Source organism: Accipiter gentilis, chromosome 20 (assembly GCF_929443795.1).
Source record: "Accipiter gentilis chromosome 20, bAccGen1.1, whole genome shotgun sequence".
In the NCBI taxonomy this organism is placed as follows: Eukaryota; Metazoa; Chordata; class Aves; order Accipitriformes; family Accipitridae; genus Astur; species Astur gentilis.
The window spans coordinates 8,298,427-8,324,981 of NC_064899.1; the positions used below are offsets into that span (position 1 = coordinate 8,298,427).

The 26,555-nt window shown below is 36.3% G+C and overlaps 1 protein-coding gene across 4 annotated transcripts in view; it reads right to left on the reverse strand.

Moving 5' to 3' along the window:
- CDH10 (cadherin 10) overlaps positions 1 to 26,555 on the reverse strand; it is a 99,145-nt gene that overhangs the window by 19,208 nt on the left and 53,382 nt on the right. For all 4 annotated transcript variants that reach the window (XM_049823977.1, XM_049823979.1, XM_049823975.1 and 1 more), the window contains exons 3-5: positions 13,020 to 13,314; positions 5,727 to 5,846; positions 3,823 to 3,990 (exon numbers count right to left, since the gene is read on the reverse strand). In XM_049823977.1, the coding sequence (XP_049679934.1) occupies positions 3,823 to 3,990; positions 5,727 to 5,846; positions 13,020 to 13,314 (583 nt within the window). The remainder of the gene's footprint in view (positions 1 to 3,822; positions 3,991 to 5,726; positions 5,847 to 13,019; positions 13,315 to 26,555) is intronic.

Consider the following 26,555-nt stretch of genomic DNA (forward strand, 5'->3'; position numbering starts at 1 on the left):
GGGAAAGCACAGATGAGTCACATGAGGATTATCAGTGTCTCTTAACAGAGTTTATTACTAGCCAGCTACAGAGTGACAAAGGAACTGGTTTTGGGTTTGGAAACACTCACTGAAAAAAACCCCTATTATTCGTTGGGATGCTTGAGACTTTGATTCTATAGAACTAGTTTTTTCTGTTCTGTTATGTTATAGTATGCCAAACCTATTAAAAAAAAAAAAAAAGAAAAGAAAAAAAACCCAACAAAAATTCCAAAAAATAAACATATTCACATATAGATTGTAATTTAATGTTGAATGAAAAATATTGAAGTTAAATTTCTTCATATAATTTTACTTAGCTTTTGATATGAAACTGATATACAGCAGCAGAATTAATACTTTCTGGCCATATACACTCCACATAACATTTATATGAATTTATTTTTGCTCAGTTACATTTTGGTGTTTCAATCGAGTGATTTGTCTTGCATTTGCTATGACATTTTCATTACCTTTCTCTAATACCTAAATCTGTGTACTTTGTTACGTTAGCATATAATCTCTCTGTAATCACCTAATGGTTAAAAAAACAGAAGAAAAAAATAGCCTCTGCTCCCATTTAGTATTTATTCAGCACTATGTGACACTATGGTGAAAGACCGCTTTTTTTCCCAATTAATATTTATATGTTATAATTAGTTTTATGGTGTGTCACCTATTCCCCACATTTTTTTCTCAAATGTTTAAAACTACATCCCTAAGCTATGCCTTGTGGATGCTACTTTGACTTCCACTGCAATAGCCAACTAATTAATTTAGTCTACAAAGTAGTAAGAGCTCATATCTTGAATTGCTAATAAGGTAGTAGAAACAGAGAGTGAAAATAAGAAGAAAGCTACAATATTAAGGATAATTTTATGTCTAACCTATCCATTTATAGAAATCTCCGCCATAGTATGAGACACTTAATTTTATTTTTTTTTTTTACTGAAGATATTTAATGCATTGACTAAGTATGGGATGCAGTGCAGCTTTGGGCACTGTAACAGAACACAAACTACACAAAACTAGGATTATTCTGGCAAAACTTTTCTGTCAATCCTTTTTCTCTCACTTCCTCTATTCCTCAAGGAGGGTAATTTTCTGTTTTCATTTGCTCCGGTGAGTGACATTCTTTCATTTGTCTGTCAGGAATAAAAATGGGAGGATCAAGGAGAGGAAAAGCTTTTCCATATACTAAGGACAGTGGAAATCAGCTGGAAGATTAAAGTCTACACACTTGTGTCTGGAAATACTTCAGTCAGTCATAAAGAATGAAAAAGCAATCTTATTCATGTTTACCCTTCTCTCCATTTACTCTTGAATAGGCACGTAATGTAAAGGTAAATATTTTTATCGAGTAATACAGGCTATAGTCTCAAAGCAGCCATGGGCTGCTGTAACTCAGATGTACCGAGTTTCAGTTAAACTCAGGCTTCTAAGTCCATAAACGACTTTTTACATTTATCATTGCTCAACACCATCTCCTCACTTCTAAGAACACTTGGAAATATTACAGTTGAAACAGAGATCCAATATCTGAGGTCTTTGATGGCCTTGCTGTGCAGAACCTTGATAACATTTTAAATTTTATCATGTTTCCTCAGAAGAGCAGCCACTGCTACCTATATGGTTTTCAGGAGATCTTTAGAAGGAGAAAAATATTCTGGAGAGTCCTTGCTCTGTAATCTAAACAGAGGAATTAATGGCTCTGCTTTTATTTTTTAATAAAATATGATACAATAAAATACATAGAATTTTCTACAATTCTGAGTTTCTTGTGGGAGAATTTTAATCTGTTATGAAACATAAATGTAGCTGTAATATGCTGAGTCCGTGTGAAAACATAATGGACCTTTAATATTTTTCCTAGTAACTTATAAATCTGATATGAACATGATTGTCTCATGAACCTAATACACATCTGGTTTTCATTAATGGAACAGAACAAGAATAATTTAACTTAATCAGTATCAATTTGAGTGGTCTCATTGAACTCTATTAAAATTAGGAATCATTATAATGTTTATTTGCATTTTGAGATTAAATATAAAGATTTTTTAAGAAGTCAATGGCTTTTTTTACTTTCATATATCTCGTAAAATGAGTGTGCTTTATGAATGTTTTAGTCTTCATTTCCAATGAAACATACATTTATATCTAGCAAAGCTATCGTCAGAGAGAAAGCTATTGTCAGAGCAAAAACCAAACCAAAACACCCCCCCCCCCCCATGAGAGTAAAAGTGAAAGTTTCTTTAAAGCAGAGGTCACACCTGATTTACACTGATACTAATAGAAAAATGCAGAGATATTTCTGGGATGCTACATCAATCCTCATCAGATTCAAATATGATGTTGCATTGCTAGATAAGTCATGTAAAAACAGTCTAGAAAGTGGATTCCGTTGCTCTAAGTATTAATTTAACACACTGTTTAAGAAACAAGGGGCGGGGGACAGGAGAGAAGAGCATAAATACGCATGTTTGATGCTTATATGCTGTCTTAATTTAACTGTTGAAATTAGTTTTCCTGTAAAGCTTTGAACATGACACCTCTTTGAACAGTCTTCCTCAGTACGTCCAGAGAGGAGTAATACGGCATTCCTCACCTGCACGGCACTGGAATTACTGTAAACCTCTATATACAAATGGAAACAAGAAAAATAATAAATCAAAAAGTTGTGGAAATAAAAAGAACATAAAATGACAAATTAACAATAAATTCTGCCCAGAATAGGGCCTGTGTGGAACTGTACAAACTGTAAGTACTCAATTGTTCAAGCTTTTTCTATTTTGAGTGTGTATATGAAACCACATGCTGATAAACTTCTTAGCTAAACACATACATATTAACTACAATATTAAATTGAACGAAATTATGTACTCCATTTGTGCCATAAAAAGCATGTTAAAATCAGAATCCTTTGAAGCCGATTGTGTTATTTTGAGCCTGGAGGCTGATCATCAGTAACTACTGGATTCAGTAGAAAGAAGAAAATATGGGTGGTGAGGATACTCTAAATCCTTTAGCTATTAAGTATGTCCAAGCCATCCTGCGAATATTACAACTTCAGTATATGCAAAAGGCTTCAAATGTGTTTAAAATGCATAACCTTTAACAAGTTTGATGTTACATAGTTTAATATTTCCATATTGCATAGACACCAAGAATGTTTTTATATTTTAGTTTGAGGATACAAAGTCTTGATAGCTGTACTAACAGAAGTTAAAAAGTATTATAAAAAGCTTTGGTAAACTTAAGCTACAAAAAAAAAAAAAAAAAAAAGTTAAATGCCATTTACTTTGGGAAATTTTCTGTTAGGTTTTGTAGCACTATAACTAGAAAAGTAAAAATCTGCTTGATTCCCTTCAAGTAATTTCTTTTCCACATTCTTCATGATTAAATATTTAAGCAGATACTACAGTTCAAACATATCTGCATACCTAGAATTACTACATGTTTTATTTTACATTGAGGGGGTATGTAGGATTTAAGCAATAGGTAAGGGAAAAGAAAAACATTGCTCTAATGCTCTTATGAGTCCACCTACCACCCCCTCCCATAGTACTGGAAAGTATTCCAGGTTTGGTGCAGTTATATTTGACCATGTAACTGTTTTCCTAACAAACAAATGTTGTAACATTTAATACACTGCTTTAATAACAGTGAATAAATCAGTACATAAGCCTTTTGTTCATGTGTGCCCCATAATCTAGATTTACTCTAAATTAAACCAGATGGTGATTGCTTAACTCTTTAGTTTGAAGCTCTTACAGTGCAAGGCAACAATTAAATGCAGCTTACTCTGGGGGAATCGAGGTGGATTGTCGTTGACATCAGTCAAAGTGATGTTCACGGTGGTGGTCCCTGATAATCCACCCATCTGGCCTCCCATGTCCTTTGCCTGGATAACTACTTGGTACTGCTCCCTGTTCTCTCTGTTCATGTTTGGCAAAGCAGTCCTGATGATGCCTTAAACAAATAAAGAAAAAACAAAAATTGTTAATAATCTCTTTATTTTTGATGTGCAACAATCTGCTGCATCTTTTTTTGTATTAGTCTGTGAAATATATTTCTAAAATATTAATTTCATGTTTTAAAGTACAAATTTCTGTTCATAAGCTTTATAAATAGTCTTCAGTACAGGCTGTTTCTTGAACAAACCTTAGTTCCACATCGCAACTCCCATTCCAGTTGTGGTGGGTTAACCCTGGCTGGATGCCAGGTGCCCACCAAAGCTGTTCTATTACTCCCCTCCTTAGCTGGACAGGGTAGAGAAAATATAATGAAAGCCTTGTGGGTCCAGATAAGGACAGGGAGAGATGACTCACCAATTACCATCACGGGCAAAACAGACTCAATTTGGGGAAAATTCATTTAATTTATTACCAATCAAAATCAGAGTAAGGTAATGAAAAATAAAACTAAATCTTAAAATACCTTCCCCCCACCCCTCCCTTCTTCCTGGGCTCAACTCCACTCTCAATTTTCTCTACCTCCTCCCTGCCTGTGGCGCAGGGGGACGGGGAATGGGGTTTGCAGTCAGTTCATCACACGTTGTCTCTGCTGCTCCTTCCTCCTCTGGGGCAGGACTCCTCACACTCTTCCCCTGCTCCAGTGTGGGGTCCCTCCCACGGGAGACAGTCCTCCACAAATTTCTCCAACGTGGGTCCTTCCCACAGGCTGCAGTTCTTCACGAACTGCTCCGGAGTGGGTCCCTTCCCCGGGCTGCAGTCCTTCAGGCACAGCCTGCTCCAGCGTGGGTGCCCCGCAGGGTCACAAGTCCTGCCAGAAAACCTGCTCCAGCGTGGGCTCCTCTCTCCATGGGGCCACAGGTCCTGCCAGGAGCCTGCTCCAGCGCGGGCTTCCCAGGGGGTCACAGCCCCCTTCGGGCATCCCCCTGCTCCGGTGCGGGGTCCTCCCTGGGCTGCAGGGGGACAGCCTGCCTCACCGTGGTCTTCTCCACGGGCTGCAGGGGAATCTCTGCTCCGGCGCCTGGAGCATCTCCTCCTCCTCCTTCTGCACTGACCTGGGGGGCTGCAGGGCTGTTGGTCTCACATGTTCTCTCTCCTCTCTCCAGCTGCAGTTCCTGTTGCACAGCAACTTTTTTTCCCCTTCTTAAATCTGTTCTCCCAGAGGCACTACCACCGTCATTGGTGGGCTCAGACTTGGCCAGCGGTGGGTCCATCCTGGAGCCGGCTGGCATTGGCTCTGTCGGACTTAGGGGAAGCTTCTAGCAGCTTCTCACAGAAGCCACCCCTGTAGCCCCCACTACCAAAACCTTGCCACGCAAACTCAACACACCAGTTTGCATTTCATGCTAAAAATGATTCAAGATATTTATGCACAAGGTTTATGAGTAGAAAGAAAACCTTTTATTAGACCAAGTAGAAACATTAAAAAAAAAAAAAAGAACAACGTTTCCTAGGACACAAACCTTTATTCTTGTCTTTATCAGAAAAGTAGTTACTTAGATCCTTAAGCTATCAGTAGTACAACTGTAAAGTGACTTGTGCTTCATAGTGCCAGCTGTAATAAATCTAAGTTTTTATATTTATGATAAGAATTATAATTTATGAGGAAAAAACCAAGAAATATGATTTCACTTCAGTTAGTTTCTAAAATTAATTTTTTATATGATCTAAGATTTTTAAAATGAAAGAAAAAGTATACAGTTTATGGTAAGTGGAAATGACAATTTTTCTAACCTGTTTCTGGTTCCACAGAGAAATATGGCTGTCCCTGAAGTATGCTGTAAATTACTCTGGCACTGTTTCCATATGAAGGATCATCTGCATCAGTAGCTGTAACTTGTACCACAGAAGTACCTGAAACATCCAAAGTCAGCTTAGCTTCACATGGTACTAGGTGAAGGTCAAAGAACATTAATTTCCATTTGAGCAGACCCCAAAGAAAATTTCAGCTAATGTCAGTTGGACTTTTCAAATATATCGATGATCTTATAGTCAACTTCAGGTACATTCTTCCCTATTTCAGGATGTCATTCCACAGAAATTGAATCTAAATTTCCCTAATCCCACAGGCATGATTAAGATCTAATTAGCAAAGGTAAACAGTAGCTATAGTTAAGCTGAATTCTTATCCTTACCCAGCTACAATACTTTCATAGTACTATTATACCCCTACTACAATAATTTCATACTTATGTACTCACTTCCTGTTTTCAGAGGACTTATTTATTTTTATTAAAATAAATATCTGCTTTCCTTTACCTAGAACAATATTTTTTGTGTGTGTCCAATGATGTCAACATGATATGAAACTACACATGCAGGAACATGACAGAAAAAGATGATTAAATAGGTCATTGGAACTTGGGAAAAACTAGTCATCTGTTCTCCCTACCTTCTAAGTGTTAATATAGATAGATACTACCAGAAGAAATACTGCCATATGGACTTTGAAATCTGCTGGTTATTTAGACTCCAGAAAATTTTCTAATTTTAAAGACTATCTCTAAATTTTAGTGGAATATACCTGTTCTTCAAAACATGAAATGTTTACCATTGCCTCTGCCATTTCTTGCTGAATCAAAATAGTTTCTACATTCTGTTCAACTCTTCCACCAGAGAAATAAAGTATCAACAAGTATCTTCCCCATTGTACCTCCATAAAGTGCAGATATGATTTTAAGAATAGAGGAACTAAGTGAAAAAAACAAGGAAAGGAAAATAAATCATCATATGCATGTGATTGGTTAGCCACTGGCTATTCTGAAGATCAGGACTTTCAAACCTATTTCTCCTTTTATCCCATTTTTTTTCCCTCCAACAAATACTGCCAATTATTGTGAAATAAAGCACCTGTAAATCCAAGACACTTGGCACAACTATTTATTCCCTCTCATAGTTTGACTACATTACATGTTTATCCTAACGTACATAGAAAGGCAAATAGAAGTAAATGCTAAGCTTCCTCAGTTTTGGGGGGATTTCAGAAGATGATGACAAATCTGCTTTTGACAAGTCAGTTGTTCAATCATGTGAAAAATTGCGCCAATATTGATGGAATGAGCACGTGCCTAACTGTTGAATCAGATGAGTTCTCAGAAACGTTCAGTTTTCAACTGTTTTAGAACAGAAACACTTGTTTCAGTGAGTCCCTAAAACTACTTGCATGTCATAAAGAAGGCATAATAGGCAAATTCCTGGTTATATTATTTCTGGTATAAAATGGAATGAATCACTGAGTTAACAGAACAAAGCCTCAAACACAAAATAAAATTTAAAAAAGATAAAAAATTGCTACACAAGTCTAATGAAAAAATAAGTTAAAAATTATGAACACTTTCCACTCTACTCATAATTGTTTCAGTGACCATCTGGACTAGGACTGAAACTGAAAATCTGAACACCTTTAACATATATGAATGTAAATGTTGTAGAACTGTCCTAAAAACTTCATCTGTTTCTGATCCACAAATGTCCTATATCTCCAGACATAGTGAACTCCATTTGTAGATATATGTCTATATAAATATTCTGTTGAAAGATACAGAGGTCTTTTGTTAAATATATTTAAGTTCTGAGGAGCATTGCTTTGGTTCTGAAATGCACTTTTCGGACCATCCTAGTGTGTAGCAAACTGCAGTACTAGAATGTATACTTGCTCCTAAAGAATATTTGCTCTGAAATAGCAAAGAGGTGTTGTGTAAAAGAAGGATAAGAACAAAACATGTTCAGTAACTTAAGTGCTGCAAGTAAAAAAAGAAAAAAGCAACAGAAAAAAAATTAAACCACCAAGCCAGCAAGTACACTGATCAATACCGCATTATCCAAGTCAAGTTTACAAATCCTCCATTTTATATCCATAAAGAGAACAGTCATCATCAAGGCATCTATCACAACAGTACAATGGATTAATCAGAAAAGTCTACACTGCAAACCCATGAAAGGTGATATTTTGTATCTATTACATGCAACTGAATTATTTATTTCTAATTTTCACATCTCCTTCATATGTTCAAACTAGCAGTATTTATTAATAGGTCAATTGTATGCTATTTTAATTTCATTTTAGTTTAAAAAAACATGCTGAATTGATGTTGAAGGATAATTTGGAAGAAAACCGAAGACAGTGGTTAATAGCTTTAAAATAAATAAAAAAAAGTTCTATTTGCAGTGTAATAAGTGTCTAATAGTTACTGCTGCCTCAATTATGAGGGTCATAATGCATATATGATGTATTAATTAATGCTATTTTATACACATGAAACAGAACAAATCGTATGAGCTATTCTTCTCTCCAGCTGCAGTGAGCATGGCTGCATATACACCCAATAAAATCTATCAGATGCTTCTTCTGAAAATTGTAGATTTGATCCTGTTCCCTTTAAAGTCTGTGGGAAGAGACTTTGGCTCCTTAATTTCATCACTATCACACAGAGCGATTTACTCAAGTGGCTTGTGCTCAGGGTAACGTACACCCCGTTGCCCAGCAGCAGTAAGGATAGACTATACGTCTTAACGTTGGCTCAGCTCTTTGGCTTTTGCTGGCCAGCCACCGGTCAGGTACCTGGCAGGAAAAGCGCAAGGGCACCGCTACACTTCTGCCTGCCATTCAAGATGCAGAAGTAAGTCACCGCTTTGTTCTTGGCCCTTGCTCCTAGGGAAGAAGAGAGACATGCTCTCTAGGCTTCCACCAAGGGATCGGTGATTCCTATGAAAAACCTGATAGAAAACAGGCAAAGAAGCGAACAGGAGGAGTATATCAGGATATCAGTTATGTTGTGCACATGTTGATGTCAAACCATCAGCTTGTTTTGCTTTTCTTCAGTTCAGTGAAGTCACTGAAGACCACTGATGCTCAATACTACAAATACAATGCTTGCTCTGGTCTGAAACCTGGACCCAAAATCCCGAGGCACTGAAGATGGTCAGTCATGCCGCAGTTTAAAAACTGCAGTGTGGGTGGGTCTTAGTCAGCGCTACTTGGTCTGGGCCTTGCTCTGTCTTTTACATAGGCACACATTGCTTCTGATGAAGTTGATGAGTCTTTGGCCTTCAGGATCTAAAGCCTAATCTCAACTCTGTAGGGTGGCATAAAGGAGACAGTGATAATATACTGGAGAATATGGCATCACAGAATATATCACAGAATTCATATATGGCTATATTCTCCTTGTACACTTGCAAATTTTATTATACGATAAATTAGAATTCTACAGTGGTGAGCTAGGCCCAGAAATAAACAGTCATTTGTCAGATTATTGTAGTTCTCAGAAGGCATATTTTAACATAATTTTAACTATAATGTTTGAATCTCCCTAGGGTCTGGTACTATGATAGTAATTAATATATTTGGCCCTTTTTAATGTGTTCCTTGCAAGCATCTTCAAACACCATACAAGTATTAATGACTTTGACCTCACAATGCATTTATGAGGTAGGTCTATTAGATAAGAATCACTGAAGTTAATTAGCTAGGACAAAGAACCCACAGAATACCCATTGTAGAGCTGAATTTGAAACTTATATTTCCTTTTCCTTGCTCCCAACTGAGTTATGTGATATTTAACCACAGCAAGTACCCTCCCTAGTAAATTATCCATAAAAATAACATGTTGAATTAATAGAAATTTTCTGCTCTTTCTAGCAGAAAAGAGAGGAAATAATGACACATGTTCTCCCCTGAAATAAACTATTTAATGCAGCAGAATAACAAAGAAATGGAAAGGTCTGCATATTCAGAGAAGTTGATGTCAGAAAGACCTTTGGCTATATGGTACTCCTGTAACTTGGAAAACAATAAGCTGGAAACAAGCACATCAGTGGAGATTTCCAATTCTTTTAAGATGTCCCTTTTATAGAAAAATAATGTTTAATCTTGAGGGGGTTTGTTTTGTTTTGTTTTGTCTTTTTTTTCTTTTCTTTTCTTTTTTTTTGTCCCCTCTCCTTATGGCAGGATTTGTGTACAGAGTGAAATTAGAGTTTGTAAAAAATTGAAAAATATAATATAATAATTGGGGTTTTCAAAATCTGTCATTATTGAGATTATAAAATTATAAGTCAGAAGATGCAAAAGGGTTTGGTGAGAGAACTATAAAAAAAAAGATTAAAAAACTCTTTATTAATTGGAAACAAGAAGGGAGCGTTATAAGATAAATGCTATGGCAGAGAGGACTAAGCATTGGGAATTGGTGGAACAGCACTAATGAGGGAGTGTACAAAAAGGCTCAGGAGAAAGCTGAGCAATAGTAGCTCTAAATGCTGTTTGAAGAGGAAGACAAAAAGATAAACACAAGTAGAGATGACAGGCTAACTGTGGGACATCCAACCTGTAGTTCATGTGTAAACCCAGAGGGAGGTTACATCTTATGAAACATATATTGATATCCCTAATTCAGCAGCAGAAAAGACCAGCATGACAGATAGTAGAAACAGCACTGAAGATATAGGATGGAATAAGCATAAGGAATGACTAGAGAATATACAGGCTACAACAGATGAATAGAGAAACATCAACAAATAGAAGAAACGATATGATGATTTAAAAAAAAGGAAAGGTCTAAATAACAGAAAGTTCTCACAGCTTGTCTAAAAGATACCAATAGGCAAAATCTATAGGAAAAGCTGTATAGAGGAAAACAGCCTCATTTGCAGTTCTGAAAAGAAACCCTTGAATAAACAGAAAGAGAGAGACAGGTGAAGAATATGATGGACAGAACAGAAGATTGTTGTCAAAACTATAAGGATATTCTGAGTCATAAACTTTGAAAATAAGGAAAGGAAAAAAGTGAAAGAAGAGAAAATATCCGGTAATCAGTACAAAGACATCAGGAGAACAAGACCTCTTCTAGGTTATTGATCCAACTGCAAGATCCTGAAGTTGGCCCATTTGTCTCTGCCTTTACTATGATTAATAAGCAGCAGAAGAAAGATGAACAAGACAATAAAGAATTTATGGGCCGTTGTCAAGACACTGTGTTTGATAATAGAAATAGCCACATTCTCAGGTATCCAACTAGCTAATACCACAGACTGAGGAAGAAATCAAAACTGCTGTTTCTGGCTTGAAAGAGGCTGGCTACATCATGATTTGATATCTTAAGGATGGGGGCAGATGGAGTAGATAAAGACTTAATAGCCTTTTTCTTACCTCCTGGTCCTCTTTGCAGTACCTTACAGTACAGGGCATTTTAGGATGGAGCAAACCCTGCACTCCAAGGGGTGCACAGATTTCCGTTATTTCAAGCTAATGCTTCCTGCACTTTTTTTTGCTACTTGTGCACTTCTTTTGATGCTTTTGGTGAAGAAAGCAGGACATTAGGCAATAACAGCCTTAATTTATGAATTAGTAAAGAAATACTGGTGATTAAATGTTTACCAACTTAGTCAGTTATTAAGTAACAGAGATATGGTGGTATACTGATGAAATTAATGATACATGCAGCCTTGCTGAAAACTTAAAATGTATGAAGAAAACCCAATAGCTCTGAACTCTAGCTGCTATCTACATTACACAGTGTAGCTCTAAAAGAAATGAGGCATATGAATAAACTTACACAGTATGATACACTACCATATCTTCTTTTTGGTATTCAAATGAGTGCATATTGAGTTAATATGAACATCTCATCACTATGGTTGCGGTACAGATGTGTATAAATAGACAACACAGTTGCAAAACTGCAGAATCATTGACTATTTTTTTTACACTTCTTAAAATAGAGATGAGATTAAGCCCATCCATTTAAAACAGTGATATTCAGTACTGGGATTGAGAGTGCAGGCTCCAGATGATAACAGAGGTCTTGAGAATGCAGTCCCAGAATAACATACCAGAGACCCCAAAGGCATAAATACAAGTTGCAAGTTACAGGTCATATTGGAGACTGACTTGGATTTAAGGTATAACAGAAAAAAAAGAACAGATATCTAATGTGTAAAACATCACTTGTATGGTGAAAATACAGAGAAGGTAACTGGAGAATGTAAAAGATGATGACAACATCTACTAGAATTGGAACCAATGAACAAAAAGAATTGTTCCAGTGTTGTTTCCCCCAATAAAAGGCATGACATCTGATCAATATTACCATCTATCTACAGCAGGTCCTCTTTCACCTTTGGTAGTGAAAAAGCCATGCCTTTTCATTTGCTATTTACACCATTTTGCTACTGCCACTCACATGTGTATTGAAGTTATTGTGTGTTTCCTGAATATTTAGAAATTAGTATTACATCTACAGTTATACAGTGAATAAGTGAATATTAATTTTTAAAAAGAGACTTGATATATTTTTAAAAATTCTTCCTAAAGAGTTGTATGCACTAATCAATAATAGCTCATATTCTAAAATGCTATTGTTTATGAATCTGACCAGCTGGCGTGATCCAGGCCACAACTTTGTAGATAAAATAGGAACTGAAAATACATTGCAAACAGAATAAAGATTAACTCAAACAGTTGTTTAAGATTCTTGAAGCTGCCACTCATAAGTGAGTTAAGGGAGGAACAAAAATCACAGGATTATTTGTCCATACACTAAAAAACTGACAGCAAAGAGAATAAAGAGGGTATCTATCTTCAGGCAGTACATCAACAGCATGAGTAAACATATAACTCTCCTCAGCCACAGAAAGAGTGAGAGTGGAGACAGCTCTCCATTCAGTGCTTATCACCACTGGGGACCTCCAGTGAAAATGAAAGAAAAAATTCATTGAGCTTTTAAGAAGCTAATTTAGTGACCTTATTCTAACAGTTCTTAAGGAGGAGGGTGATTCACCATTAACTACTTTCTATTTATTTTGTATTCCAAATCATTGTAAATTAATAATTTGAATATTCTAAGTAAATAGATCTCAAATCACAAAAATCTGTTTCTGGTTGCAATTCCAAAATTCGAACAAACAAACCAAAATGAAAAGTACTTAACCTCTCAGGTAGAATTTTGAACATGACTGGCTTTTTAGAGGATGGGGAAATTATTCATCAAGTAACATAGAACAGGCATTTGTGCTTCAGTATAAAGCACTCACCCACTACTGACATTTCAGGAACACTAGCAGTGTAAATTTCTTCTGGAAATGTTGGCTCATTGTCATTGATGTCATGGATTTTGATGACAAACTCAGATTCAGGTTCCACTGGTCTCAGAGTTCTTCTATTAATAGCTTGGGCACGCAGGGTATAAAATGCTTTCTCTTCCCTGTCAATTCTCCGAGTAGCATGAATGTCACCTGTTTTCTCATCAATTATAAAAAGAGTACCAGCCCCATCTCCCGACAAAATGTATTTGAGGGATCCGTCTCCCTTGTCCTGGTCAGAATGAAGCTGAAAAGGAAGAAATACAAGAGCGGTTTATTTAGAAGTAATGAAAAGGGGTTTTGTTGTTTTTGCTGTTGTTGTTGTTTTTAAATAATAATTATGTATTAAATCATTCTGCATGCAACAGACATGTTTAATACCAACAAGAAAAAGTTATTTTCAGTCACCATTGACTGGCAGTCATGGTGTCATACTGAGGCATTTTTTTTCCTAACTTAGCTCCAGGAATCTTTTAACTTGGCTGTCATGGCAGATTTTAGTTTTGCAGCAACACCTGCTCTCTGTTAAGAAACATTTGCACCACAATTCTTAAAGAAGATTTTTATGTTAATACTGACCTTTTCCTTCCTTGAAGAGATCCTATTAAAAATTCACAACCTGCTGTGCTAGTTGTAAATTCAGTAAGCAGATAAAGAACATGGCAGAATACATGACAATTAAGGAAAATAGAACAACTGGTTCCATGTCATACTAATTTTTTTTTTATTTCATATTGTTTATATTTCTCCTAAATTGGAGAACATTTCATTTTAAGTCATCATCATTTTCACTCCATCAACTAATGTAAATAGTGTAAAGGAAAGAAAAAAATTTATTAAGCATTCAGTATTGATTTTATACCCATTATGTAAGTAATACAAAGCTGAACATCATCTGTTAATGACCTGTAGTACTGACTGACTTTTGTACATCCATAACAAAAAAAATTATTCAATTATGTTACTTTGTTCGGTACAGTGATATGGTTGGCTTATGTGATCTTTTGGATACACTTACCATAATTTCTCTCATCACCTTGTTGGAAAGTTCCTTCCAATCTCATCAATTTCATAATTAACTGAAAGAATCTGGCGTTCAGATTTATTTTCACCATTAAATATATATATTTTTAATTTTGGGGTTCAGCAGAAGGATCAAATTAAGTAGAAGCTCTGATTACAATAATGAAATGCAAATATAAAGACTTTTAAAAAATTGCACTCCAAAAATATCAGAATGTTCCAAAAAGTTTAAGACAGAACTAGCGCTTTTTTCCTTTCTAAAAATAGTTATCTGAACACATAGTAACAACATCAATTAGAACTGCAGTAAGATCATATTTAGTCATTTGATGGTTTTAGTTAATTTAAGCTCACATTTCAGATCATGAAAAATGTTATACATGTAGCTTAGTACAAATATCACGCTTGGCATGCAGTCACGGAAATATTTCTCTTTTTTGTCTATGATGCCCTTGTATTGCCTTCCATAGCATCTATTTTAAGTCAGTATCAGAGGTAGAATATTCAACTATTAGGGTTTTGAATGTGGCATTCCTTGGCTTTTGTGATGAAACCAAACATACAGTGGACTGGTGGGATAAGCTGAAGTCAAACAGTAAACTTCTCTTCCATGAAACATTTTTCGAACACTGAATGTTTCCCACACACTTGCAATATATGGAACAGAAGAGGCTCATGTGGAATCTTGGATCAAAGCCTTTATGGTAGAAATTTAGAAAACTATCATTGTTCTGAACTTTGATTTTCTATATAAAGGTTTTCCTATTTTCTTTTAGTTCAGAAATAAACCTTGAGAAACACTGTAAATATTTATTAAAGAATAACAAACTTTGTTTACATTACATACATGTATTTTTACTTTACAAAATACACATTTTCTTACTTCTTTTTTTTCATTCTATAATAAATAAATAGGAAGCTCCACCAAACATGAAGAGTAGGAAAGTAAATGTTAAGAGAAATCTTTTGAAATAAATCCTATTGTTTCTTTTCCTTCCATTTCTCTTGCTGACTTCAAACTGAAGGTTTCAAGACATTCTCACTCCCTTTTTGTAGAATGAATTTTTACTCTGAACTTTAATCCCTTGTGTTCATCTCTTGATGGCCCTTTTAGCCTTCTAAGTAACACGGTTTTTAGGGGTCTGGACAGTGTCTTGCAGGCTGTGGCCTATTTTATAATGTCATTTAGTGTAACTAGTCCTCAAAAGCCTTTTAAGTGTTTTCTTCTCCAGGTTTTCCTAGGATACCACCTTATCTTCAAAAAGGTTTTGGTCCTAAGCACTCACTGGTGGTCCATGACCACTAAATACAGTATTTTCATGGCAGAGTGATGAAGTGCAGTTATAGGAGGCTGCTATTCCTTAGACATGTGCACCAGAAATACAAAATAAAGGCTCGTTTAAACAAGAAAGATTGCACGGAAAATAAAATCTTCAAATGGGCACATTGCAGTTTTCCTGCATGCCTTCCAAAGTCAGATCTGGTATTATAAATTCTTACAAAAGTTCATGACAGTACATCAGGGCTCCAGTGCCTGTCCTTTAACTCAGAAATCAGTTAGAGTCTGGCAAAATCCATTCTAATAAATTCTTGATCTCCAGAATAGCATAACCCCATGAAAACAGTTCCCAGGAATACTATCTTGCTAAATTTAACTTACAAATCATGCATAGAAATTGTTTTGGCGAGAATGTTGCCTGCACTAGAAGCACAAACACAAGTGTAGTGAACAGAACAAAATCAGAAAATAAAGAAAACCCCTACACTACAAAATATGAAGCTTTTGAACAACTATATTTAGATCCAGTTCAGGATGTAAAGATCCTCTAGTATACTTATTTGCCTAATATATAAGGTACTATCAATGTTGATGGTTTTCCATTGCTTGTCCTGTAGCTATGTGTGTGTCAAAAATTCTTACTAAGCTGATTTGGAAGTGAAAAATACTCTTTTCACATCACTCATAAAATCATTAACCTTTTACCTCCATGTCCTGGTTTCAGCCAAACCACGGCACTCCACTAAATTCAAACTATAGTTTTCTTCCCACCTATATTAGCCAAAAGACCAGAAAGGGGACTGAATATAAGATTTTGAGACATCCACATAAAGGCTTTTAAGGAGTTGATAGTTGCATTTCAGAGTAACATATTTATAAAGAATACTAACCTGCATAGTTTAGAAGAACACTTTAAACTAGAACACTTTGCATTTTCTGAAAAATATTAATAATGTAACTTTGGATTGGTAATCCAATTTAAATTTTATGTATACACATAACAGTCCACAGTTATAGTAGAAAACCTTCAAATTCAGAATGATATTTCAGAAGGTGTTCTTGGGTGATCAGGAAACACAAAGCTATAGATAGAATGAACAGGGCTTCCAGACATAATTCAAGGAGTGAAAATGTGTGTTATATACAAGCAAGGAAAGATAATACCTCTCATTTCATTTGCTTAGCTCTTAATTCAACCCAGATGTTATTAGAGGAATCAAGATGGCTAAAGCCCACCCTATGTGCTTGACAGCCTTGAACACCGAATCTTTACCCAACTCTGAAATGTGTGAGCAGTGTGTCAATCAGCACTGCAAAGTTTTGTCATTTTACTCTAGTAAAAAACACTCTGTGAAATATTTCTCTGCTACTTTTAGTATAAAGTGTTTCCTATAGTTATTTTGGCTAATGGGCATCTGTGATTCATGTCAGCCAAGCTGAGAAGTGGAGAGACATCTGTTTCATTTAGCAATTTTATTGCACAAAATGATCAGCTGTGAAGATGTGGTTTTGTTTTCATATCTGTCACTGATATTTTGCAAACTCTTGTTTCAGTGAATTTCTTGCTGTTCTTCCACAGAAATACTTGCCTTTTCAGCTGTCAGTGGTATATGTACTTTATATGTAATTTTTCTCACTGTATAGAAAATCAGAATGTCTGTTGGGTTTATGTTATATAGCCCAGTTTTATCATACAGTAATTGCAATTACTGTGAAAGACAGTTTTGCATATTTGGTCATCTATCTAAACTGGTTGAACAAACCTTTAAATTGAGAAGGATTTCATACAAATGAAAAAGGAAGGTATTCCTAAACAGAAGATAATTAATATTTGGAGAGAGTAACGAAATAGAATGTTATGTGAATACTTAAAAAAGAAACTGAGCTACCAACCCAAGACAGAGAGAAAAACAGGTTTTAAAAGATGGATTTCTTTTTTCTTCAATCACAATAAAAACAGAGTTAATTAATACATATTACCTTGTTATTTAAAATAAATGCAGCCATAAATAATATGAGTTAATGAAAGGATGCCACAATCAAATTCAGCTCAATATCTTTTTAGATCTGTAAAATATCTTTGTAAAACATCTTTTGGAAGACTTCAGATTAACAACATAATAATTCTGCTTTAAAAATTACTTGAAAACTACAGCATGGGATTTCTACATTAATTGACTTCCAATTATTCAAATCACACCTGCCAATTACAGGAGTATGGGTTTCTGCCCCCCCCCCCCCCCCCCCCCGCTATGAATTCCACCCAAGTCTGAAATCTCCTAATTGACTATAAAGGTCGTGGACTTTTTTCTAATAGCATACAAAGTGTTAATCCTTTTTTCACCATAAAGCCAGAAGATGCTACTGTGAAAAACAGAGAGTAGATTAGGTTAGTCAGACCCATTTTATCATACAAACTACTTCTGGAATTATGACAATGCCAGATAAAGACTTTAAGATTTTTCACACCTATTTCTATTTGACTTTCAGATTCAGAAATCCCTCCATGAATTTTCAGTGAATGGTATTCAGATAACTATGGACCAGAATATGACTGTATTAACAAACCAGCCTTTAGTTTGAATTCTTACTGTAGGCATTAATGCAGTCCAAGTTATTTTTTATCTTAATTTAATATGCTATAATGTATAGGAGTCTTTCCAATACAGTTTACAGTTTTTTGTAGTCTTTACCAAGTGACAGGCTATTCCAACATTACCTCACTAAACACATTTTTACTCTCCTACTTTATAATAGTAATTTTTATTTGTATAATCTAGAAAATGTTTTTTCTACTTTCTTCTGCAATATATTTGTCAATTTAATCCAAGTATCACAGTAACAATGAGATTTCAGTACACTCCTGAATTACTCTATCCTTTAGATTTTATTCAAATAAGTCCTGGATTTCTCCTAATTCTGAGGACAAATTTCAGGGAAAATTGTAACCTATTAGCTCTTTTCTAAATAATCATATTAGCCATGTGATGCCAAAATACACCTGTGGAAGCATTCACAATTTCACTCTAAGTTTTCGAGAGCACATATAACTTTAGCACCTTCACTGGATACTTTGTAGATCGTCTCTGTAAACATAATCACACTAGACAGATTTGACCTGAAATCAGCAGAGAATAATTGATATAGAACTTCCAAAATGGAGATATTTATTTTAAGCATCATGAACTATTAAATGATGCAGTTGTTTAACATTAACTGCCCTTAATTCTGAAAGATTTTCAGACTAGCTCGTGTCCTGTGCAGTATTCTCTTAGTTGCTAGATTTAACTGCCATGCCAAATTTTACTCACCACAGAGATTCACTTAGTTGCATTTATCTTCAAAGTAACATTTAAAACAACTCTCTTCAGCAATGCAAGAATTTGCACTAAGTTTTAATGAGACGTCACACATTTAATTTTCTCAGTCAGTTATATTGTTAGTTTGCCAGTCCTGTGCCATTGTGTGTTATTTAGAAGAGGAGACAGGTGGAAGGCAAAGCAGCACATTTCAAAAAGAAAATCTTGTGACACTGTGAAAGATAAAGGGACAGCAAACTAAAATGGATGCATAACAAGTAATGCAAAATGAGGAGTGCTCTGAAATTCTTTTGCTTGCTGAGAAGCAGCAACAAACAGAAATGAAAAACTCCAGTCTGCAGTGCATTTTCAGATCATATTAGTTTAACTTGATTCACTATCCAAAGGAAAGGTAAAAATCATTGTTACCATTTCTATTGAGAAAGATTACAGTAGCTCCTTGCTGTTCAAGACTTTTCTTTGTTCCTACCAATGTTTTAAAATGGTAAGAGATAAATTAAAATTAATAATATTTTTAGGATTCCTTTACACATCCCTGGTGAAGCAATGCCTACCTCGGTATTAGAAATATTATTTTCCCAGCTCCCTACAACCTTCACTACCAAGGGATATCATCTGCAAGATTCGCAATTTCCACAAACTAATCATACAGCAAAGGTATTTTTCCATCACTAGACTTCCATCTTTTAGCCATTATTGTAGCGTATTCTAAAGGGAGGATTCACAATCTGGAGAAGGTAGATGGTCCTGTCACTGACAAAATCTTCTAGGATTTCAGCTGAGAAAGGCAGTTTCTTTTTTTATGACACATCATATGAGCAACAGAGAGTCTTACACAGATGCACTGAGTCAACATGCCAATAACCGAACTCCCTCCTCAAGCCAAGGTCTTTAGTTGATGTTCAGAGAGCTAGAACAAGAAAGTTTCGGCTTCATTAGACTGTTGCAGCTTCCACTCCAGACAACACACAAGCATTAGGCTAACATGAACTAGAGACTAATTGAATTTCATACACCAAAGAGTTCTTGCATGAGCCAATATGCATGTTCTCTTCCAATTTTAATGTAATGAATACAGTTTGTACAACAGGTGAAGATAGAAAGTAGAGAACTGTCAGTGAAACTCAAGTGACCTTACTTTCTGGCAGCTTGGCTTAATACCTCCTGTAGATGACTGGGTATGAATAAACAGAAGAGATTCCTGTGTTAAAGGGAAAAAAAATAGTCCTGACTTATGTCTGCTGTTCAGGTTCCCATTCATTAAAGAAGTGGACTAAACGAAGAAACATTCTTTGGTCCTCCTTCTACTCAGCTTGATGTGGCACAAGCCTATATTTCTACTTCCATGGGTAGTCTGTACACTAACCTATGGTCTCAGGATGGAAATATGTCTGATAAGACTTTCCTCAGACTTGTTTTTTTGTGTTTTGTTTTGTTTTTTGTTTTTTTTTTTTTTTTTTTAACGTACATATTTTTTATGTTTTATGTTGTTTGGCTGATTCTGAACTAAAATAAAAATCTGTATTAAATATTGTATAAAGGATTAAGTAGTTTTCAGAACAAGCTCTCTAATCCACCAAGGAATGGCCTAGGAAGTCTAATATGCTAAAACAACACATACCTTTCATTTACTGAATTCAGAACAGCTTTTATGTATTTGAAAGCTTTGGGTTTTTTTGTGTTAAGTTTTGGGTTTTTTTTAAAGAAGAAGTCACCACTAATCCTCATGCTCTCTGCATTAATAACAACAAAGAGGTAATTAAGAAGCAATTTTAGGTAAATTTTTTGTTGTTGTTAAGAATAATTTTTTTATTATAGCTTATATATGTTTTCCTGAAGTACCCTAGTTATTAACAAAATAACCATTAAAACAGCATTAGTTTTTATATATCCTAATGTACAATTTGCACTATACATAAAAGGCAGTACATTATTTTTTTTTTAAACAAATGCAGAACACCATTAAGAATAATGATGCTTAATACATTTCATCTATTGCTGGAGGCCATTTAAAAACACGTTGAACAAGATTGTCTTTGTTTCCATTTGAAATCACTGTAACATGTAAATTAGTAAGAGCTGTGAAGACTTTCTACCTTTATTATGTGTGCATTTTCTCCTCAAGAATATTCTAAAGTATACGTATCTTTGGAAGAGGTATACTTAGGGGCAACAATAAATATACCACAGAGAACTGAAAGACAATGTCTGTTAACCCACGAAGTGGAAAATATCAGCTAAGGTGGAGAGTATATATCTGAATTGAGGAATAAAAAATATTAATGGGGTATTTTAATAATTTCTAAAACAGTAATATCCAGGATAATGTATTATTATTGTTAAATTTAATCCTGAGGAAGGGAAGAGAGGGAAAGAGAGCAGACATATTTTTCATATGTCTCAGGAAACTTCTGATGAATCTGAACTGATGCTATATCTAATATTATAAGATTTCAAACAAAGAGGGACAAAGATGTCTTGGATCAATCCTGGCTTCATTTATATCACAGTAAGATCAGTGGGGCTATTCACGTAATAGATGCATAGTCCAGGAGAGATGTATTGATATTTTATAACCGTACAGGGGGAGTCAAGTTATTAAAGGTAGACCTGTGAGAGAAGAGAAGTGGGATACATATAAACCCTTAAATGCAACTCACGTGTTTATTTACCTATCAATATTTTTTCTCCGTTTAGTAAATTATGAAATCATTATTCCAGAGGATAGTATTCTCAAGAAAAATCCCATCTACATACCAATTACTAAGTATAGAAGTTATAGTTCAAATCATTATATAAAATTACATTACAGAACGGTTGATGTTGGCAGGGACCTCTGGAGGTCATCTTGTCCAAGCCATGCCTGCTCAAGCAAGGGCATCTAGAGCCAGTTGCTCAGGACCATGTCTAGACAGCTTTTGAGCTTTTGAGTATCTCCAAGGATGGAGACTCCACAACCTGTCTGTACAACCTGTGCCAGTGCTCAGTCACCCTCACAGCTTAAAAGTGTTTCCTGATGTTCAGAGGGAACCTCCTGGGGTTCACTTTGTGCCCATTGCCTCTGGGCCTGTCACTGGGCATCACCGAAAAGAGCCTGGGTCCCTCCTCTTTGCACCCTCCCTTCAGGTATTTATATACATTGATGAGGGTCCCCCCTGAGCCTTCTCTCAGCTTCTAGGGTAAAGAGTTCCAGCTCTCTCAGCTTTTCCTCATATGTGAGGTGCTCCAGTCCCTTCATCATCCTTACGGCCCTTTTCTGGACTCTCTCCACTATGCCCATGTCTCTCTTGTACTGGGGTGCCCAGGACTGGACACAGAGCTCCAGGTGTGGCCTCACCAGTGCTGAGAAGAGGGGAACGATCTCCTCCCTTGACCTGCTAACAATACTTTGCCTCATGCAGCTCAGGATGCCTTCTTTGTGGCAAGGGCACGTTGCTGATTCATATTCAACCTGGTGTCCAGCAGAACCACCAGGTCCTTTTTGATCAAGCTGCTTTCCAGTTGGTCAGCCCCCAGCATATACTGGTGCCTGGGGTTGTTCCTTCCCAGGTGCCGGACTTTTCACTTCACCGTGTTGAACTTTGTGAGGTTCCTGTCAGCCCATCTCTCCAGCCTGTTGAGGTCCCTCTGGATGGCAGCACGACCCATCAGTCACTCCTCCCAGTTCTGTGTCATCTGCAAACTGGATGAGGGTACACTCTGCCCCATCATCCAGATCATTAATGGAAATGTTAAACAGGACTGTACCCAATATTGATCCCTGGGATATATCACTTGCTACTGGCCTCCAACTAGACTTTGTGTTGCTGATCAGCACCCTCTAGACCTGGCCATTAAGCCAGTTTTCAGTCCACCTCACAGTCTGCTTTTCCAGCCCATACATCAACAACTTCTGTATGAGTAGCTTATGGGACATAGTCTCAAAAGCCTTACTGAAGTCCAGGTAGACAATATCCAGTGCTCTCCCTTCATCTACCAGGCCAGTCACTTCATCACAGAAGGTTGTCAAGTTGGTCAAGCATGACTCGCCCTTGGTGAAGCCATGCTGACTACTTTTGGTACTACTTTTGATAATTTTCTCATCTTTAATGTGCCTGGAAATGGTTTCCAGGATTAGCTGCTCAATCACCTTCCCAGTCACCAATGTGAGACTGACTGGCCTATAGTTCCCTACGTCCTCCTTCTTGTCCTTCTTGAAGATGGGCGTGGTGCTTTCCTTCAGTCTTCGGATACTTTTCCCAGTCACCATGGTAAGTCAAATATTACTGAGTGGCCTCGCAATGAATCTGCCAGCTCCCTCAGCTGCACTCATGGGTGCATCCTATCAGGGCCCATGGACTTCTGGAGGTCCAGTTTGCTCAGGTATTCCCTGGCCCGATCCTGTTCCACCAAGGATACATATTCCTTGCTCCAACCTTTCTCTGTGGTCTCTGGGACCTGTGATTCCTGAAGGCTGGTCTCGCTAGTAAAGACCGAGGCAAAGGCGGCATTCAGTACTTCCATCTTTTTCATGTCCTGTGTAGCCGGGTCCTCTGTTTCATTGAGCAATGGGCCTACATTTCCCCTAGTCTTTGTTTTCTCTCCTGCGTACTTCTAGAATCCCTTCTTTTTGTCTTTGACATCCCTGGCCAGATTCAATTCCACTGGGGATTTAGCTTTCCTAACTTCATCCCTGGATGCTTGGCCAATGTTTTTGTATTCCTCCCATGTTCTCTGTCCTTGCTTCCACCCTCTGTATGCTTCCTTTAGAAGGCATCATCCACTTGTTCTTCCTTGTCAGGTGGCCTATGGCAGACACCCACTATAATGTTCCCTTTGCCTGTTCTCTCTTTAATCCTAACCCATAAACTCTCTGTTGGCTCCTCTTCCACCCCTAAACAGAGCTCCACGTGCTCTAACTGCTCTCTCACATAAAGAGGAACTCCCTCTCCTTGTCTTCCCTTCCTGTCCTTCCCAAAGAGCCTGTATCCCTCCATTGCAACACTCCAATGATGGGAGCCACCCCACCACATCTCTGTAATCCCAACAAGATCACAGTCCTGCAACTACATGCAGATCTCTAACTCATTGTACTTATTCCCCATACCACATGCATTAGTATACTAATACTAATACAGGCACTTAAGAGGGGAATCCCAGCATGTTGAGTTCCTGAAGAGGGTCTGGGGAATTTATCCACAATGGTGCCTTGTAGACACCTTGTTGGCACCTCAATTACATAGGGAATTATAATTACAGAGTGAAATTTAACTGAATTTAATTGTGTTTGTATTAAGACTGTGTAGGTAGCTATAATTAAAATTTAAATTAAAACTTCTCCTACCAAAGCAGCCTATATAATTCCTCTATCAGACTGTAAAGTACCAAAATAACCAGATTTGGGTATAAATCTTAGCAGAAATCATACACAGCTTTATACATTATGTGTGTAAACACACAAGACAGCATCATCAACCCAGTGAACTGTATTCCTCAACTACTTTTACTGGAGACAGAAAGCCCATCCTGACCTTCACTGCTACAAATTAAGAACTGTACTCCATAGTAATTACTTTCCCTTGCAATGTTAATTACTGTTTTCAAAAATGTGTTCTGTGTACTACATCACTGATGAAAAAATTATTTCTAATTTATGAGAACTCTGGTAATCAGCTGATAGGCACGGTCAGTATTTCCATAAAGCTTCCGTGACATTTGCTGGCATTTGTAAGACATCACAAGCACTCTTTACCTAATCTCCATTTTCCTAATTTCCAATAAAATATACTATATTGGTTAAGATGTTGGTGCTTGGGTTTTCTTTGTGGTATGGGTTTTATTTATTTATTTATTTTTAAATCTCCTTGGTTTGGCATAAATTACTCCTTTATCATTTATACCAAAACCCGCTATTCACTTTCTTTCATCTATAGAACCACAGAGAGCTTTTGCATTCTCTTTTTTCCAGAATTAGGCCAGTTTCATGAGGCTTTATTTCTTGCCTTGTGCACTATTAGCTCCTACTTTCTTCTTTTGTCAGTAAAAAGAATTCTACACTATTCCTAGAAAACTTCCTAATTCTCTTTTATGGTACACAGTCTTACATAGCTCTTGAAATAGTATTCCTTGCTCCTTCAATGACTTTGTTTTCTGTAGCACGTCATTATCCCTTCCGAGCAAATGCATCCGTATTACTGAAATCTCTACCATTATTCTGAAATGATAAACCTTGATTAATCCCATGCAGCTCTTTTCTGTGTCACACCACTCAGTAGTCCTCTAGCTATTACATTTATTTTACTTGGCTTTTACTAGACAACAGGCCACTCCTGACACATAGAGAATGGTCTGTCACATAACCTGACCTAACTAAAGATATAATTAAGCAATCAGTTTCCTTATCTTCCAACTGTATTATTTATATAGCAGACTCATTATCCTTTTTGAATGACCTAAGACACCCTCCTGATTGCTAAAGGTATTTCTAAGTCCTCTGAGGAAACCTCTGTGGAGCTTGCAATCTCAGTAGCATCACTGTGTAAAAATGTGGCCATATTCCCACAAAGTATTTCTTACAAGTGACAGATATTTTTAAAGTACAAAAGGAGTGGAGAGTTCTGTGAAATTTTGCAAGTAAAAAAATTAATATCAATTTACAAAAGTCCTATATATTTCCTGGCTCTGTCCTGTCATAGGTGTATTTATCTTCTATTTGGCTATATCCAGTTAGCCTCTCCTGAAGCTCATATATTCTATTTGTCACATTAATCTAGCATTTCACAAGTCCCTCCACTTCATTAAAAGTTTTCCAAAATTTTACTAACATGGCCTGGAACACTGCATTACCCTATCTATCTTTTCTGTTTCCTTCCTCGAAATGGACTGTTTCATGACATTTCTTTAAATTCCTACTCTATAAAACATAAAATTTATATAGAACTCTCATTTCTTCTCCCTGTTTACTTCACCTCTTACAAAATTGCAATAGTAATTTTTCTCACTGTCAAAATATAAAATATCAATATAATTTTTATGATTTAAGCTAGATAATTTATAACCATGATTGCCTAGGTAGTAATAGTTGTTAATTATTATATTCAATCCAGAATAATATTTCTTAAATATTTCTACTGCCTCAAGATCCCATTTGTAATGGAATTAGCAATCATAAACATGGAGACCAAGAAATTTTAATTTATGCATATTTTACACCAAATACCATACCTCAAAAAGTATGATATGCAAAAGTTCTCTTTGGAAGATGGGGTTCTTAATATAGAAGGAAGAAATCTTTATTACTACTTCATGTCTCTGCATATCAAGTATAATTTATTCTACTAATCACTACATTGCAGCATATGTACTCCTAAATTATATGCAATTACAAAAAACTATTAAAACTTTTTAGGAAGAAAACCCAGAAAAAAACATTTTCATAACATAAAGCAGTTTCTAAAGTAAATGGGAGGAAAGAGAGGTTGCTACTTTACTTAGCTGGTTTTGGATGAGGAAGAGACAAAGTATTCTTCATGACCATCTCTACTGTATCACACAGCCACTTTACAAAATACTCAGAATGGGAATCTTCCAAGTTCTTCTACAAAGTAGGGGTTTTTTCAGTTTGGGGTTTTTTTTGCTACGACAATTTCACCCTAAAATATTTCAAATCATCAAGTCCAACCTCTGTTTCCAACCCTCTTGTCTTAATGTGCTGTTTTTTTCTGGGGTAGCGTTAATTTTCTTCATCGTAGCTACTATGGGGCTATGTTTTGGATTTGTGCCAAAACCAGTGTTGATAACAGAGGGATGTTTTGGTTATTGCTGAGCAGTGCTTACACAGGGCCAAGGAGTTTTCTGCTTCTCCCCCGACCCCACCAGCGAGGAGGC